The sequence below is a fragment of the Diplotaxodon limnothrissa genome, linkage group LG15, assembly GCF_057381915.1.
Source record: "Diplotaxodon limnothrissa isolate DT_005_m linkage group LG15, D_limnothrissa_male_GT1.1, whole genome shotgun sequence".
NCBI classification, from domain to species: Eukaryota; Metazoa; Chordata; class Actinopteri; order Cichliformes; family Cichlidae; genus Diplotaxodon; species Diplotaxodon limnothrissa.
The window spans coordinates 21,072,497-21,085,123 of record NC_140610.1 but is presented as its reverse complement, the minus strand read 5'-3'; the positions used below and the strand labels follow the sequence as shown (position 1 = coordinate 21,085,123).

Genomic DNA, 12,627 nt, shown 5'->3' with positions numbered 1-12,627 from the left:
ATAGCCAGAAACAAAAAGTCAGTGGATTAAAGGGCTGTGACTATTTCACGAACTGCCGTGACAGGCAGACATGTTTATATTGTCTATGCTAACACGCAGCTAGCCTGGCTAAGTGCTGCTGCTATGACAATGGATACCGCCAATTGTCGGACACGCCCACCATCAAAGCCTGTAAGCCACGCTGATTTGTGAATCTGGCCTGAATGAACCATAGCGACACCTTGAGGCCGGCTCTACCATATTACATAAGACCTGCCTGATCTCGTTTCTTTGCAGGTGGCGGGGGAGTGAAGGAGGAGGGGAAAAGGAGTGAAAGAAAAAGCTCCGCGGAGCCTTGCACGTTATAAATCCCGCTGAGAAGATGGTGTCTGTGAAATTTAGTAACGTTATGTGGAAAAACCAAAAATGAGTCAGGCAAGTTTGGAGGCCCTGAGCGCACCCTGCGCTGCTGCAGCCACTTGAGTCAGGGTTTGTAGGGATGACATGTCATGCATTCACGGCGATGCTTACCTGTTCAGCCGTCCGTTCAGCTTGCAAACACTGAGACCTTGCTTCACGCTGGCTGATTAATTCCCAGGCAAACAAAAGAGTCAGTTTAGACTGTGTGCAAAGCAAGCCAGTTAGCTAACTTGGCTGACCAGCTTAACTTGCAGCTTGCTGGCGACCAGGATGGTCAGATGTCTGACTTTTTTATCCACTCTCACTTTGCACAGATAAATCTGCGCTTAACTGTGGCCACCATGTTATAAACACACTCAGGTTAAGATGGGTGACCGGGGGAGTTGTATGTTAGCTGGCTCGCTATCAATTTAACGTCAGCTTATGTTGACAAACAAGCCTGCGTGCTTAAAATCACACACACACCACTCTGAGCCAGCTAACGCCAGGTTGCTAGCACGGTTAGCTTAGCCAGCTAAGTAGCTCCGCTAAATCCAAACCTCGCTCCGAAAATCCGCTCACCTCGCGTGCGACTTGTGTCCCGTCAGCAGCAGCAAACCGTAAGTAACTCCGAGAACCACTTGCGAAAGGTTTCTGCGTTTCAATGACGGCGCACTTGCTTTTGCTAGCCCGAGTTATCGCTTTGGTCTCTGCTCTCCGCCATTTCCAATCGCTCAACACAAACAAACAGGGCTGCTCGTGCGCGCGGAGCGTCGAGGCGCGCTCACGCCGAGGGCAGCGGGCAGACGCTTCCACAGTGTTGACAGAGGGGAGACCCGACTGTTGATTACATGTGATTAATGTGTCGCATGTGTCAGGGTGAATGTGCAGACATACAGCGTGTATTTAGCCACACCGCACCGAGTGACTGGAGGAGGGTGAGCACTGATGCTTTCTGGAAACTATTAGGCCTCCTAAATCCAGATGCCGTACACGCACTGTGCAAAATCCCTGATGTGTCATATATCTCGCCGGGGCGTTTTCAAGAAAACATGGTTTGGGAAGGGCAGGTAGAAAACATTGGGTCTCCTACAGAAAGCTGCACCAAGGCGAGAGAGTTCAAGCGTCATGGAATCTGGGAGTCACAAGTGATGGAAAGCTGGAGTGTGAGATAGATCTGCAGATTGGTACCTGTCAGGATTCTCAAGCAGTCATCATGGCAAAGAGATGAGTCGGATCTGGTTCGATGGACTGACTGATGGATGTCATTGATTTTCAGGTTCATGTGCAGCTCTGTGCTGTGTTTACAGAAAGTAGTACATTAAATACTTTGTACGTACACCAGTATAACTCTCCAGGTTAAGGAGGTGACCACTATGCTACAAGCTGGGAATTTTGCCCTTCCCCTGCTCTCTTCCACCTTTCCTGATAACCCTCAAAGGTGAAAAAAAAAATTGGTGAAAATGCTAAAGTTTTATCATCAAAATGTAGTTAAAGTTTAACAGTCTTTATTCAGATTCATACATGCAATTTTAGTGAATCCTATATTTTGATTTATCAGTATGTACATCACTCTAATTGTTTTGAAATTAATTGTGAATTTCTTATATACCGATATACGGTTTTATTTTAATAATATAACTTCACCAATTCAGTGTATTAGTGGAGTTATACAAATAATAGGTAACTAAAGTTGGTATGTACGGTATACAGTACCAAGAACCATATCTGCATCCAAAATCGGGTGTAGTTGAAGTAGAAAGGTGTCAAATTACTTAAAATACAGGTACATTAAAACTGTACTCAACAGTTTACTCATAAAGCACCGTTTCAGCAAAAGAAAAAGTAATCTGAAGGTGTTTTATACTGTACAGAGAAAGACCCAATGAACAGACAGTCCCCTCAGCAAGCATTTGGCAATGATGGGAGGAAGAAAAAAAATCTGCAAACAGATTTACTATAAAAAAAATGTCAGATTTAGAAAAGAATAAATAAATAAATTAGGCAGTTAAATTTATCATAAGAAAAAAAACTTTACAAATTGACAGTATTTTTCACACATTTACAGGAAAAAAACAGGCAAATGTATGAAAAAATGGTAAATTTAAGAGATATATGTAAAGGGTAAAATCAGGTCAATTTCTTAAAAAAAATTACCAAAAGAAATACTGAGATAAAAGCTGACAGTCAAGAAGAAATAAACACTATGTGACAAAAAACTCTCAAATATATAAAATAAAAGTTAGAAAACAGCATTTTAGTGAAGGAGCCATACAAAGTTAATCACTTATTTGAGCTCCACTAATCAATAACTGATCGTAAATGTTGCTGGAAAACAGCGACACGTTTTCTTTGTTATCATTGAGCTTATCAGCAAACTGCATTTCCAATCTGGGCCCTGTGCTTCGTACGTCGCTTACTACATCCAAGATCAAATGAAACATCCAAGACCAAACCAGCGCGCTTATCCAGTTCCCCGAACACACCTGCTGTTGACGATTAGTACAGCTGGACGCAGTAATGTGACATCACTGGGTGTCGTAAAAGGGGCTACGCATCGATAGTAGAAACATTGATCGGCAACCCTCTGATTGGTCGGCGAAAATGTCGACGGAGCGCGCTCGGCTCGGTATTTTTCGGCAGCAGAGCAAGAACTCTTGAGTGAGGGATTTCAGGAGTTTCAGAGTTTAATCAGAACGCAAGGGAACACTGCAAAGGCTGCAAAAGCAAGGAGAGAGGGCTGGCAGGAAGTTGCTGACAAATTAAACTCGTAAGTAATTTAATAATAACAATAATAATGGAGTGGATTGATATAGCGCTTTTCAAGGCACCCAAAGCGCTGTACAATGCCACTATTCAGTCACTCTCACATTCACACACTGGGGGAGGCAGCTACAGTTGTAGCCACAGCTGCCCTGGGGCAGACTGACAGAAGCCAGGCTGCCATATCGCGCCATCGGCCCCTCTGGCCAACACCAGTAGGCGGTAGGGTAGATTTATTATATTACACTATATTATCCAATATTATATTACATTATATTATAATATGTTATATTTTATCCTCTGTCACATTAGAGCCACGACAGGACCCACTAGAACATGGGAACAAGTAAAAGTGAAATATAAGAATATTCTACAGAATGGTAATATTTATCACTTATATTGCTTTTAGTCTCTTGGAAAGAGACCCTGGAATACTCTGTTTGTTTATAACAGCAACCAAGAAAAGGGCAGAGCAACAAAAGACAGGTGGTGGTCCTGCACCCCCTCGTCAACAAGTTGGTTAAGTAAATAATACCCTCACGGGAAAATCGATATCTCTCTATGAGCACACTGTCGCGCTGAGCTAAAGGATCCTGTCTGTCCCGCAATATACGCTGAATTCTGAGGACTCTCCTTATCAATCTTGCACCTTCCGCAATGGGTGGCTCGCGTATACGGACAGGACATGGCTGCGACAGACTTCCCAAATCCACCTTCGCTTTTATAGCCGTGGTCTCTCATCTTGATTACACGAAGTAATTTACAATTGCTACTCTGAAATATGAATTAAATCTGTAATAATCACATACATGTAATAGAATGTTAATAGTACATTTCCCTTTTTTAGGAAATGACCTGTGTGAAATCAATAAATGGATCAGGTGCTGCATTGTCTTTAGTTACATTGATGTTATTTATTTATGGTGAAACAGTGGTGGAATATCGCTGTTGCTTTCGTATGAATGACGCGGACATACCTGCGTGGCCGCGATCTAATCCTGTTTACATAAAGTAAACCTGCTCCCCAGCAGGTTTACGCTTACGGCTCTGTTGCTATGACAGCAAGTCCCGGATGGGCTTCGGGGAACCGAACGATCCAGGATCACGCGAAATCGTCAACAATCTAATCCAGCTAACTTACTTAGCGAGGTACGAAGAACAGGCCCCTGGACTCCACTGGTCACTAAAAGTGCAACAGGAACACAACACACTGCGTACACGTTCAGTAATATGTATGGGTCGATGCCACCCCAACCCCCCTTCAGCACCGCTTCTGTTTTTGGTTCATTTGAACCAGATGACGGAGTTGCCCAACAAGTGAAAAATCACTGTAAGCATCTGCAGAAGCAGATCTGATTTGTCATTTGGCATCTTTAACTTAATTTTATATAAATGCTGATCATTATTTTGCTTTCGTTTCCACTCACATGAAAACACTGTCACAGAGACGTGCACGGACTTTGCTCTGTCAGAGCTCGCAGTTCATCTTCTGCTGTTTTCTGGCAAGTTTTGGAAACCACTGAGGCCAAATTTATAAATATAGCGTATATCCTCATCTCTATAAACTAACGCAGCAGCACAACACTCATCTGTTAAGTGTGCCTGTCATCCTGCCGCTCCTTTGAACTCTGGATGTTATGATAAAATTACAGTAGCGTGTTTAAGGCAGCATATTCTGGGAAATACACTGAAGTAATTACATTGTGTGTAATATGTTGATTGGTCACTCGCATACTTCAGAGTGCTTTTACTTCAGAGTTCAAGGTTATGAGTTATGAAAGCAGGCGTTTGGACACATGGAGTTCTAGACGTGGGATTTATTGTTGTTTATCTGTCTTTTATTGCCTTTTTCAAATTTAATAATGCCTGTTAAATGCCTCTTTACAGCGTGCCTGAAAGTAGTGGTGAAATCTGAAGATGAGTCACGCCTGGATTAAAACCATTTTTGTTATGCATTTACAGCCCAAGTTTATAATGTAAATGATCTACAGTTAATTTACTACTGCTGTGCTCGCAGTCGGCTCGATTCCAAGTTATTCTTCCTTTTTTTTAACGTCATGGCTGAGATCCCTGTTAGGAAAGAAAACAGGTTCCTAAAATATCCAGTGTCAAGCTTGATAGCCTCTCAGTGAAGCATAAATAAAAACAACTGACAGTGCGGCGCTAGCATGAATTATTTCTGAGTCTTTTTGGATAAAACTGCACGCAGAGAGAAAGCGTATGTTTATGAACATCACAAACATCTGAAGTTTGTGTTAACACAACAGCAAAAAGAGCAGCTGAGAGGCTCTGCAGCAACTTTTGGTTTCTCTCAGACCTCTAGTTTATTGTCAGAGTGACTCAGTTAAGAGTTATTGTGAGCTTCTGACCACTTCTACATGTACTTTATGAGTGAAAACGCTAAGTTTGAACTGTACATTGTGTACAGGGTCAGAGGTGGACGGTTAGCGGTAGCTATTAACTGTCCTGCAGCTGCTCAGTTTCTGCATTGCCTGTATCAGATAAAAATATTTTAATTACTTTTTAAAAATGGTTGAAGTTCATTTTCTAATGATGTTCTATTGATGTTATTACGGGGATGTTATTAGGTCCATCGTCTACTTCTGCAGGTTGGAAAAACAGTAAACAGACGTGGGATAAGAAACAGGAGCGTATTCAAAATGAGAAATTACTTGATGTAAATATAATTTTTTTTACATTTTAATTTCTGCAGTTTTCAGGTGAGGAGTCTACAGTGTCCAAGGCTCAAGTGTTCTTTTTCTCTTTTGTCATCCATGAGGTTTGGCTCTTATTCGTCACCAGAGATGGGCAGTAACACATAATCTGATTACTTTTTTGAAGTAATGAGTAAAGTAATTGGATTACTGTTACTTTCCTGTAAGCACGCTGTGTTACTGCGTTACTAAACCGTGATTTTGCTTGCGAGAGTGTCTCAAATGATGTATGAGTGTGCGACGTCCGTGGCAGCAACAGACACCTGTGCAGATCAACGATGCATAATATGGAGTGCAGGAGAGAGTACGACCACGCAGCGTTTTAAGTGTGTACTGACATTACTTTGAGTTTGATTCGGTAAACAGTTACAAAAACATTAGCGTCCACTGTACACTCTGGAAGGGAAGAAACTAAGTAATAAAGTAATTAATTACTTTTGAAAATAGGCAATCGATAAGTAACTGGATTACTTTCTTGGAGAAGTAATCGGTAATTAGTAACTAATTACTATTTTTAAGTAACTTGACCAACACTGTTGGTTACACTGGGCGAGACGGTCAGCATGGAGTTCACTGTCAGCGTTTGGCAGCACACTGGCTGATGAAACTTTACAGACAGCTTTGAAGTAACGTATAAATCTAAAGGCAGCAGACATTTACTTAATTTCTTACTTAGTATAGAACATAAAAACAACTAAAACAAACAAGAAAAATATAGTTGTTTTTTTCAAATTTATAACAAAAATGTCAGAAAAAATCTAAATGTATAGAAAAAAAATCTACAATCAAAAGATTCACATTTCTGAGAAAAGAAATCTCAAATTCAGTGGTAAAATATTACAAATTTACAAGAAAAAAGGGCAAATTTCTGAGAGTCCTTTTTAAAGCTTCAGCTTTGTGTGTCAAGATTTGCTGGATCTCATTTGTGATTTCCAGTAATAATAATAATCATTTTAAAAGAAGCCAGGCTTTGTGGGACAATTTTATAGAGAAAATTTATATTAATTTCTTTTTAAAAAAAAAACTTTATGCTTGCATTTATTTCTGTGTGAGGTTCCAAGTTATTCAATGTGTTTATTATAAAATGCAAGTGACTGATTATGGGGGAAAAAACAATCAAAAAATCGAATTCATATTAAAACAACTTACCTGAAATGGTCATTTTTATTTAGTTTCATACGTTTTTGTTTCTGGTATCCATTAGACTGAAATAAACAGATTAAAACTCAGGCCAGAAAGAAACAGGCTTTCAGATCGTTTTTAAACGATTAAAGGAAATTCTATGATATTATGAGACGGCTCCAGGAAATTATGAAAGCACTTGTTGCTACTTTCTCATATTTAATCAATCAAATAACTGCAAGAGAAATAAACTGACCTGCAGTGTGTACAGAGAGGTTGATTCAGAGTTGCTTAATCTTGCTACAATGACTCATTAACAATGAACAGGTAGTGCAGGGCCTCATAGAAGTAAAGTGTGATTGGACACACACTCTGAACCTTATCGGCTCATTGAATGTGAGCTGATAACTTGGCCAGCTGTTAGGTCAGTTTATAGATTAAGCAGATGAGATAAATTTAAATTCTTGGATTCTTTCTTCTTCTGTTTCTTTTTTAAATCCCAGGCTCTTTGGTGACTTGAGGACTCTGACTTTTACCCGGTAACATCTGGGATGGGCTCCAGTTGTGACATGAATTTAGATAAAAGAGTGTAAAACAGATAAATATTGTTCAAATCTTCCGGTGAAACATCAGCTGGCAAGAGCTCCAGTTATAAAACAGTGCAGGCATGTAAATCCACACTCATCAGTATAGCGGCATAAATTTCATCTTCAAACAGAGGATTCACAATATGATAACATACACCTGAGTTACACTGCATTAAACAGGAATGGTTTATTTAGATGAGCAATGAGAACCAGCTGGGGGTGAGATAAGGGACTTTTGTTGGCGTCTCATTTTGCTTTTACATCACAAACGAATGAACACAGCTTTTGTATTTTGTAAAACATCAGAACAAATAAACCCAGATTAGCAGACAGTATTTCAGATTTTAATTCTGGACAGAAAAGGGTGCAGTGCCCACTGTCCATTTTGCAGACTGCAATTTAAAATAAAAACGAGTGTCCGGATGGAGAGTGTCTCAGCGAGGCGGCGGTGTTTGGAGGGGAAGTCATTTGAAGAGTTTGAACTTGCGCATCAGTGGCTGGACAGTCTCTTTTGGATACGGCTTCAGGGCTAAACACGTGGGGATGTTCTCAGGCTGTTCGATCCAAAGCTTGTGGGAGACACCAGCCTGCGTCAGAGACTCAGACAGACCAGAGAGGGCAGCCTCGTCTGGAGCCTGGAGACAAAAAAAGCATACTCTCACTGATGACTGCAACAGATTCCTGCAATGAAGGACAGAGTTCTGGGAACAAAACACTGCAGGTCTGTCCAAACAAGAGGCTGAGACAGTACATCTATTTCTATATGCACCACTTTGTTTGTCCTAACAGGCTTTGGTGGGTTTAATAAAGCAGCCCAGTAAAAACAATAGACAACAGCTGTTAAGAGTAATACACCAGCACAATGCTTTCCTTTTAAATGTAAAGGGGAACATCTTGAAAGCTGAAAACAGGCAAAATGAAAGACACCCCTTGCCAGTCTCTTAAAAATGTAATATCATATTATGTTTATAGGGAATAAATCAGCACTCTGACACTTCTTTTAAAAGTGAAGTGCAATTTAAAAATATATATATTTTAATTGAAAAACTGGGAGAAGTTAATAATAACACAACACACTGTAAAGCCTCCTATTGGGCCGAAGTGGACCTTTCACTGGCTTTGGCCTCTGTGTTTGACAGCCCTGCTTCTGAGGAGAAAAATCTCTTATTGCGAACTTCTACTTGAAATTACAGACTTTAAAAGTCTAATGAATTACAGGGAAAATGTATCTGCTAGCGCATAATTTATCACCGTATCGTAATGTGTAGGACTGGTCTTTTAATTCGGCGCTCAGCTTGATCACTCTGATATTATTATTTGTTAAAATGAAGGGTTTTAAATGCTGCTAGAGAAGCAATGACTGTGAATAATAGCCATAAATCGATATTATATAGAAATTTACTGCTGCTGCTGATTTCAAATAAGAATGTCGACTTATAACATCTCCGTATTTAATCTGTATCGGGCGATGAACCCGCAATATGCTCCAAGAAGCTAAAGTAGCGAATTTCTGAACAGAGTTTGGCACGGCTGTCTTACCCCCAGCACCACCTTGTGCATGGAGTCCAGCTCGGACAGGTAGCGCTGTGTGTCCGGATCTCCGTAGTGCAGGTGGATGGCGGCGGTAGCGGCGTGGCAGGCCTGAGTTATCACGGCCCCCAGGGGCCAGGACAGTTTATGAACCAGATCCGAGCGGACCACTACGTACTGGACCAGCCGGCCGGGAGACCCGGCTCCTGACGCCGCCATCTTTAGCCCGGACAGGAACTCATGCTCTGTTTATTTTCCGGGTCAAACTGTTAATAACGTGTTATGAGCAGCACTACCGCCCTCTAGCGGTCACTGTTAAGACTCCATAGTGTAGCAGCCTGTTCGTTTGGTATATGTAAGATTCTATGGTATTTATGATTGCATTAACAAGGAAACAGCTGGGTAAACACCACAGATTTTTCCCCTTTTCTACCACACCTTATATTTCTTATTTTTCCACTTTATTTTCACCTTCTTTCTTCTCTCTAAACATAAATCATAATCCTACTCATCATAAATATATATTTATAAAAACACTACAAACCATTTTATCTGTATACATATAAGAATGTGTTCTTCCTTCACCTTATCCCATTTATTTGTCCATCAAATTTCAAATGCATATACAACTGTCTGCAGATGAGCTCACGTAAATTGTGTCAATTACTTCTGTAAATAGTAAAGCCTCCTGTGATTTGATCAATTTAGCAGAAATTCAAGCTGCCAAAAACAAAATTCATAGAAACATGTTTAAGTAATAAATGATTTTAAATAACTAAGTAGATTTGGGAGCACAGGAGGACAGTAGCTACTTCTACTGACTGTTGGGAAGTTTTTGATGAACAGCCTCATTTTAAAGCGATGTTTGGCACAGCTGCATCATAAAGCCCATAAAGCTGCTCTGCTGATGATGTGATCTCATATCTCCAGTGAGCACAACAGTGTTCAAGACAACCTTTACGTCTACTTTTAATTTCTACTGAAAAGTATTTGTCTGTAGAGTCCTGCCCCCAGCATGAGGGAGTGTGTTGTGTTGTTAGACCAAACAACGCAATGCATACATGTTAGGATAAATCTGTGTCTAGGCTTTGGAGCACAGTGTAAGGGTGTGAGGGTGGGCTCCAGGAGGAGCAGGATAAACACTCGCGGGTGTGTTGTTGACAGCTGTGTTGTTCATAGTGAGTTATTTAAGATGCGCAAACCTTCTGCCCCAGTGCAGCACAAGCTCTTAATGAAGCAGTCGTTCCACACGTCACATTGAACTGACATGTCGTTAAAATGAAGCTCTGAACTGAGGATGTCTCATTCGCTTTATAACTCGTTGCCTCGACTCCTCGCCTCTCTTCCTTTCACCCCAATCAGCCCTGTGTATTTAGAGTACCGTCTCTTCCTCTGCTTTTCCATCTGTTTCCCCTCACTCCTGTATTAATTCAACAAAAACTAAAAGCTTTTGTTTTCTTTTTTTATACCTCATAACAAAATAAGTTAACTTCAATAATGGAAAAAAACCCCACAAATCACCAGTTCATTAAAAAAAGACAAGCAAACGCCAGTAAATGTCACAATAATAATTTATTAAGCATACACATTATAATATAAATATAAAATATGCTATTTTTGATTTTAAAATTGGTGAGACATCATTATATCTGTGTTGAGACAGACGACCATACAAACAGGTTTTAATATTCTACCAAAATCGGCTGAAACTTCTATGCAGCTGTAACAAACTCGCCATGATGGTGCCGTCCTAAAATCAGAGCCTGTATTCACGGAGCACGCCAGAGAAGTGTAACTGATCTAGGATCAGGTCCGAAGTTAATGTCACCATAAATGAGGAGGCGAACTGGTCTTAGATCAGCCCTCCTAGTCTAAGATGCTGTATGCAGTGGGGCCCACGTACAAAGAGAGCACAATTACCTACCGTATAATTCTTTATATATAGTTCTTACTGTAGTCCAACAATGGCAATTAGCAGCATGAAAATGCACCACTCATATTTTATTCTAGTTCCAAGAAACTGCAAAATAAGTCGAAGAGTAAAGGAATGAAATAAACATCAAACATACGGATGATCATTGTCACTGTACTACGAGAGAAACTCCTCCACAGTGAAACAATCAGAGAGAATCAAACAATCAAATCAGATCGGAGCGATGACATTTGATGTCGCGGTCGGGTTCAATTCACTTTGGTCTCGGTCAACGGCAGGAAGTGGAAAATCGTGGCGTTTCTCCCAGAAGTGGAAATCAGTGACATCAGGTTCTGTGCGTTTGATCGACACGTCGAGGAGAAGCGATTCTCAAACCAGGATTTACAGTTTCGGTCGACTGATTCCAAAGTGGATTGATCCCCGAACCGATCAATGACGATAAATAACAAATAGTTTGAAGATTTTTTCCAGTTTTTTGTTTGTTTTTTTTCATCGGTTTTTTCTTTTTCTTTTTCTTTTTTTTAAAAGTTCGGTTGACATGCTGAATCGTTGTGTTTGCAGGTCTGTGGTCGATCAAAAGGAAAAGTATTGGGCGAACCACTCCTGGCGCTGAGCGTCCGGGGAGTCGATGGCAGAGTCCTTTGTTTCAGGAGGGCTTCAGGACGGACACACACAAACAGAAAGTTAAGGAAAGAGAAGTGAGAGGCTGATCGCTCAGCTCGTTTAGTCTTAAACATAAAGGGGTGAAAAGCACAAGCTTCACTTTAACGCTCTCCGATTTTTTCACACCGAAAGTCGATGTGTTTTTATAATAATCCAACTTTAGCCTCAAATGATGACTTTCTGATTGAAAAGAAAATGATGCTCTAATGCTTTCATCTCTCAGGAAAATATAGGTTCAGCTGAGCGGCCTTCCTCCAGCGAAGCTCCACAATCTGATCCAAAGCTAAAAACCTTTTTCCTTTTTTGCCTCCAAAATCAAAAACAAACATTCACACTCTGTTGATATTAACATGCAGAAAGAGCGGGGGACACACATTAACAACTGTGTGGAAGATGTTTGTTTTAGTACTTCGTCCGGTCTAAATACTGAAATAAATCAAACTGAGCTCTGCATCTAAAACATCAGTGACTGTGTGGTTTTGTGGAGGTTCATGCGAGACACGGTGTAGATGTTAATTTTGGACGTATTTTCCTAACTATTACAATAAATAGCCCAAAGCAGCCTCTGTGTTAGTTTGTGAACATGAGCTAGTGACGGAGCATTACCAAAGCCGATCTAACCCTACATGTAACGGGATGCCCGCCTGTGCACATGTCTTCATTGTAACCAGTGATGTAACAGATGAGTTCAGCCAGTTCTTTAGTTACCACATTCCCTCCTTCCTATTGGTTGTTGTGTCGCCTGATCCTGACTTCTCCTGCTGTGTCCAATACTACGTGTGTTTTTATGTGTGTTATTTTCACTGCAGTGGCAGATTGTCGTTTACATGTTTGTTTTTAGAAAATAAAATTATTTAGACAGAAAGATAAGGGGGAATTCTGTTTCTCCTCAGACAGACCAGCTAAACTTTTTTACTATCATGAATCAATAATCATT

At 40.5% G+C, this 12,627-nt stretch overlaps 3 protein-coding genes across 5 annotated transcripts in view; all 3 read right to left on the bottom strand.

The window, feature by feature from the left end:
* ncoa1 (nuclear receptor coactivator 1) overlaps positions 1-1,108 on the bottom strand; it is a 94,939-nt gene extending 93,831 nt beyond the window's left edge. Inside the window, exons 1-2 of one of the 3 annotated variants that reach the window (XM_085373420.1) lie at positions 961-1,108; positions 511-562 (exon numbers count right to left, since the gene is read on the bottom strand). The gene's annotated coding sequence lies outside the window, so the exon portion shown is untranslated. Of the gene's footprint in view, positions 1-510 lie in introns of all 3 variants that reach the window. The other 2 variants (XM_085373421.1, XM_085373419.1) reach the window with 2 other exon arrangements.
* A 6,079-nt stretch (positions 1,109-7,187) lies between these two features.
* ptrhd1 (peptidyl-tRNA hydrolase domain containing 1) lies at positions 7,188-9,318 on the bottom strand. Its single transcript, XM_085373207.1, has 2 exons — positions 9,104-9,318; positions 7,188-8,199 (listed from the first exon to the last, which is right to left on the bottom strand). Exons 1-2 carry the CDS (start codon positions 9,311-9,313, stop codon positions 8,029-8,031), a joined length of 381 nt encoding a protein of 126 aa, XP_085229333.1. The 5' UTR covers positions 9,314-9,318; the 3' UTR covers positions 7,188-8,028.
* Positions 9,319-11,600: 2,282 nt separating this feature from the next.
* The window catches only part of fam184ab (family with sequence similarity 184 member Ab), a 216,477-nt gene continuing 215,450 nt past the window's right edge, over positions 11,601-12,627 (bottom strand). Inside the window, exon 22 of the mRNA XM_085372694.1 lies at positions 11,601-11,682. Coding sequence (XP_085228820.1) covers positions 11,601-11,682 — 82 coding nt within the window. The remainder of the gene's footprint in view (positions 11,683-12,627) is intronic.

Bases quoted from the DNA above. Each gene is read 5' to 3' on its own strand.
- ptrhd1 (XM_085373207.1), bottom strand. From the start codon at position 9,313: ATGGCGGCGTCAGGAGCCGGGTCTCCCGGCCGGCTGGTCCAGTACGTA. The intron at 8,200-9,103 runs GTAAGACAGCCG...TTTTGTCTCCAG, and splicing joins TGCACAAGGTGGTGCTGGGG to GCTCCAGACGAGGCTGCCCT.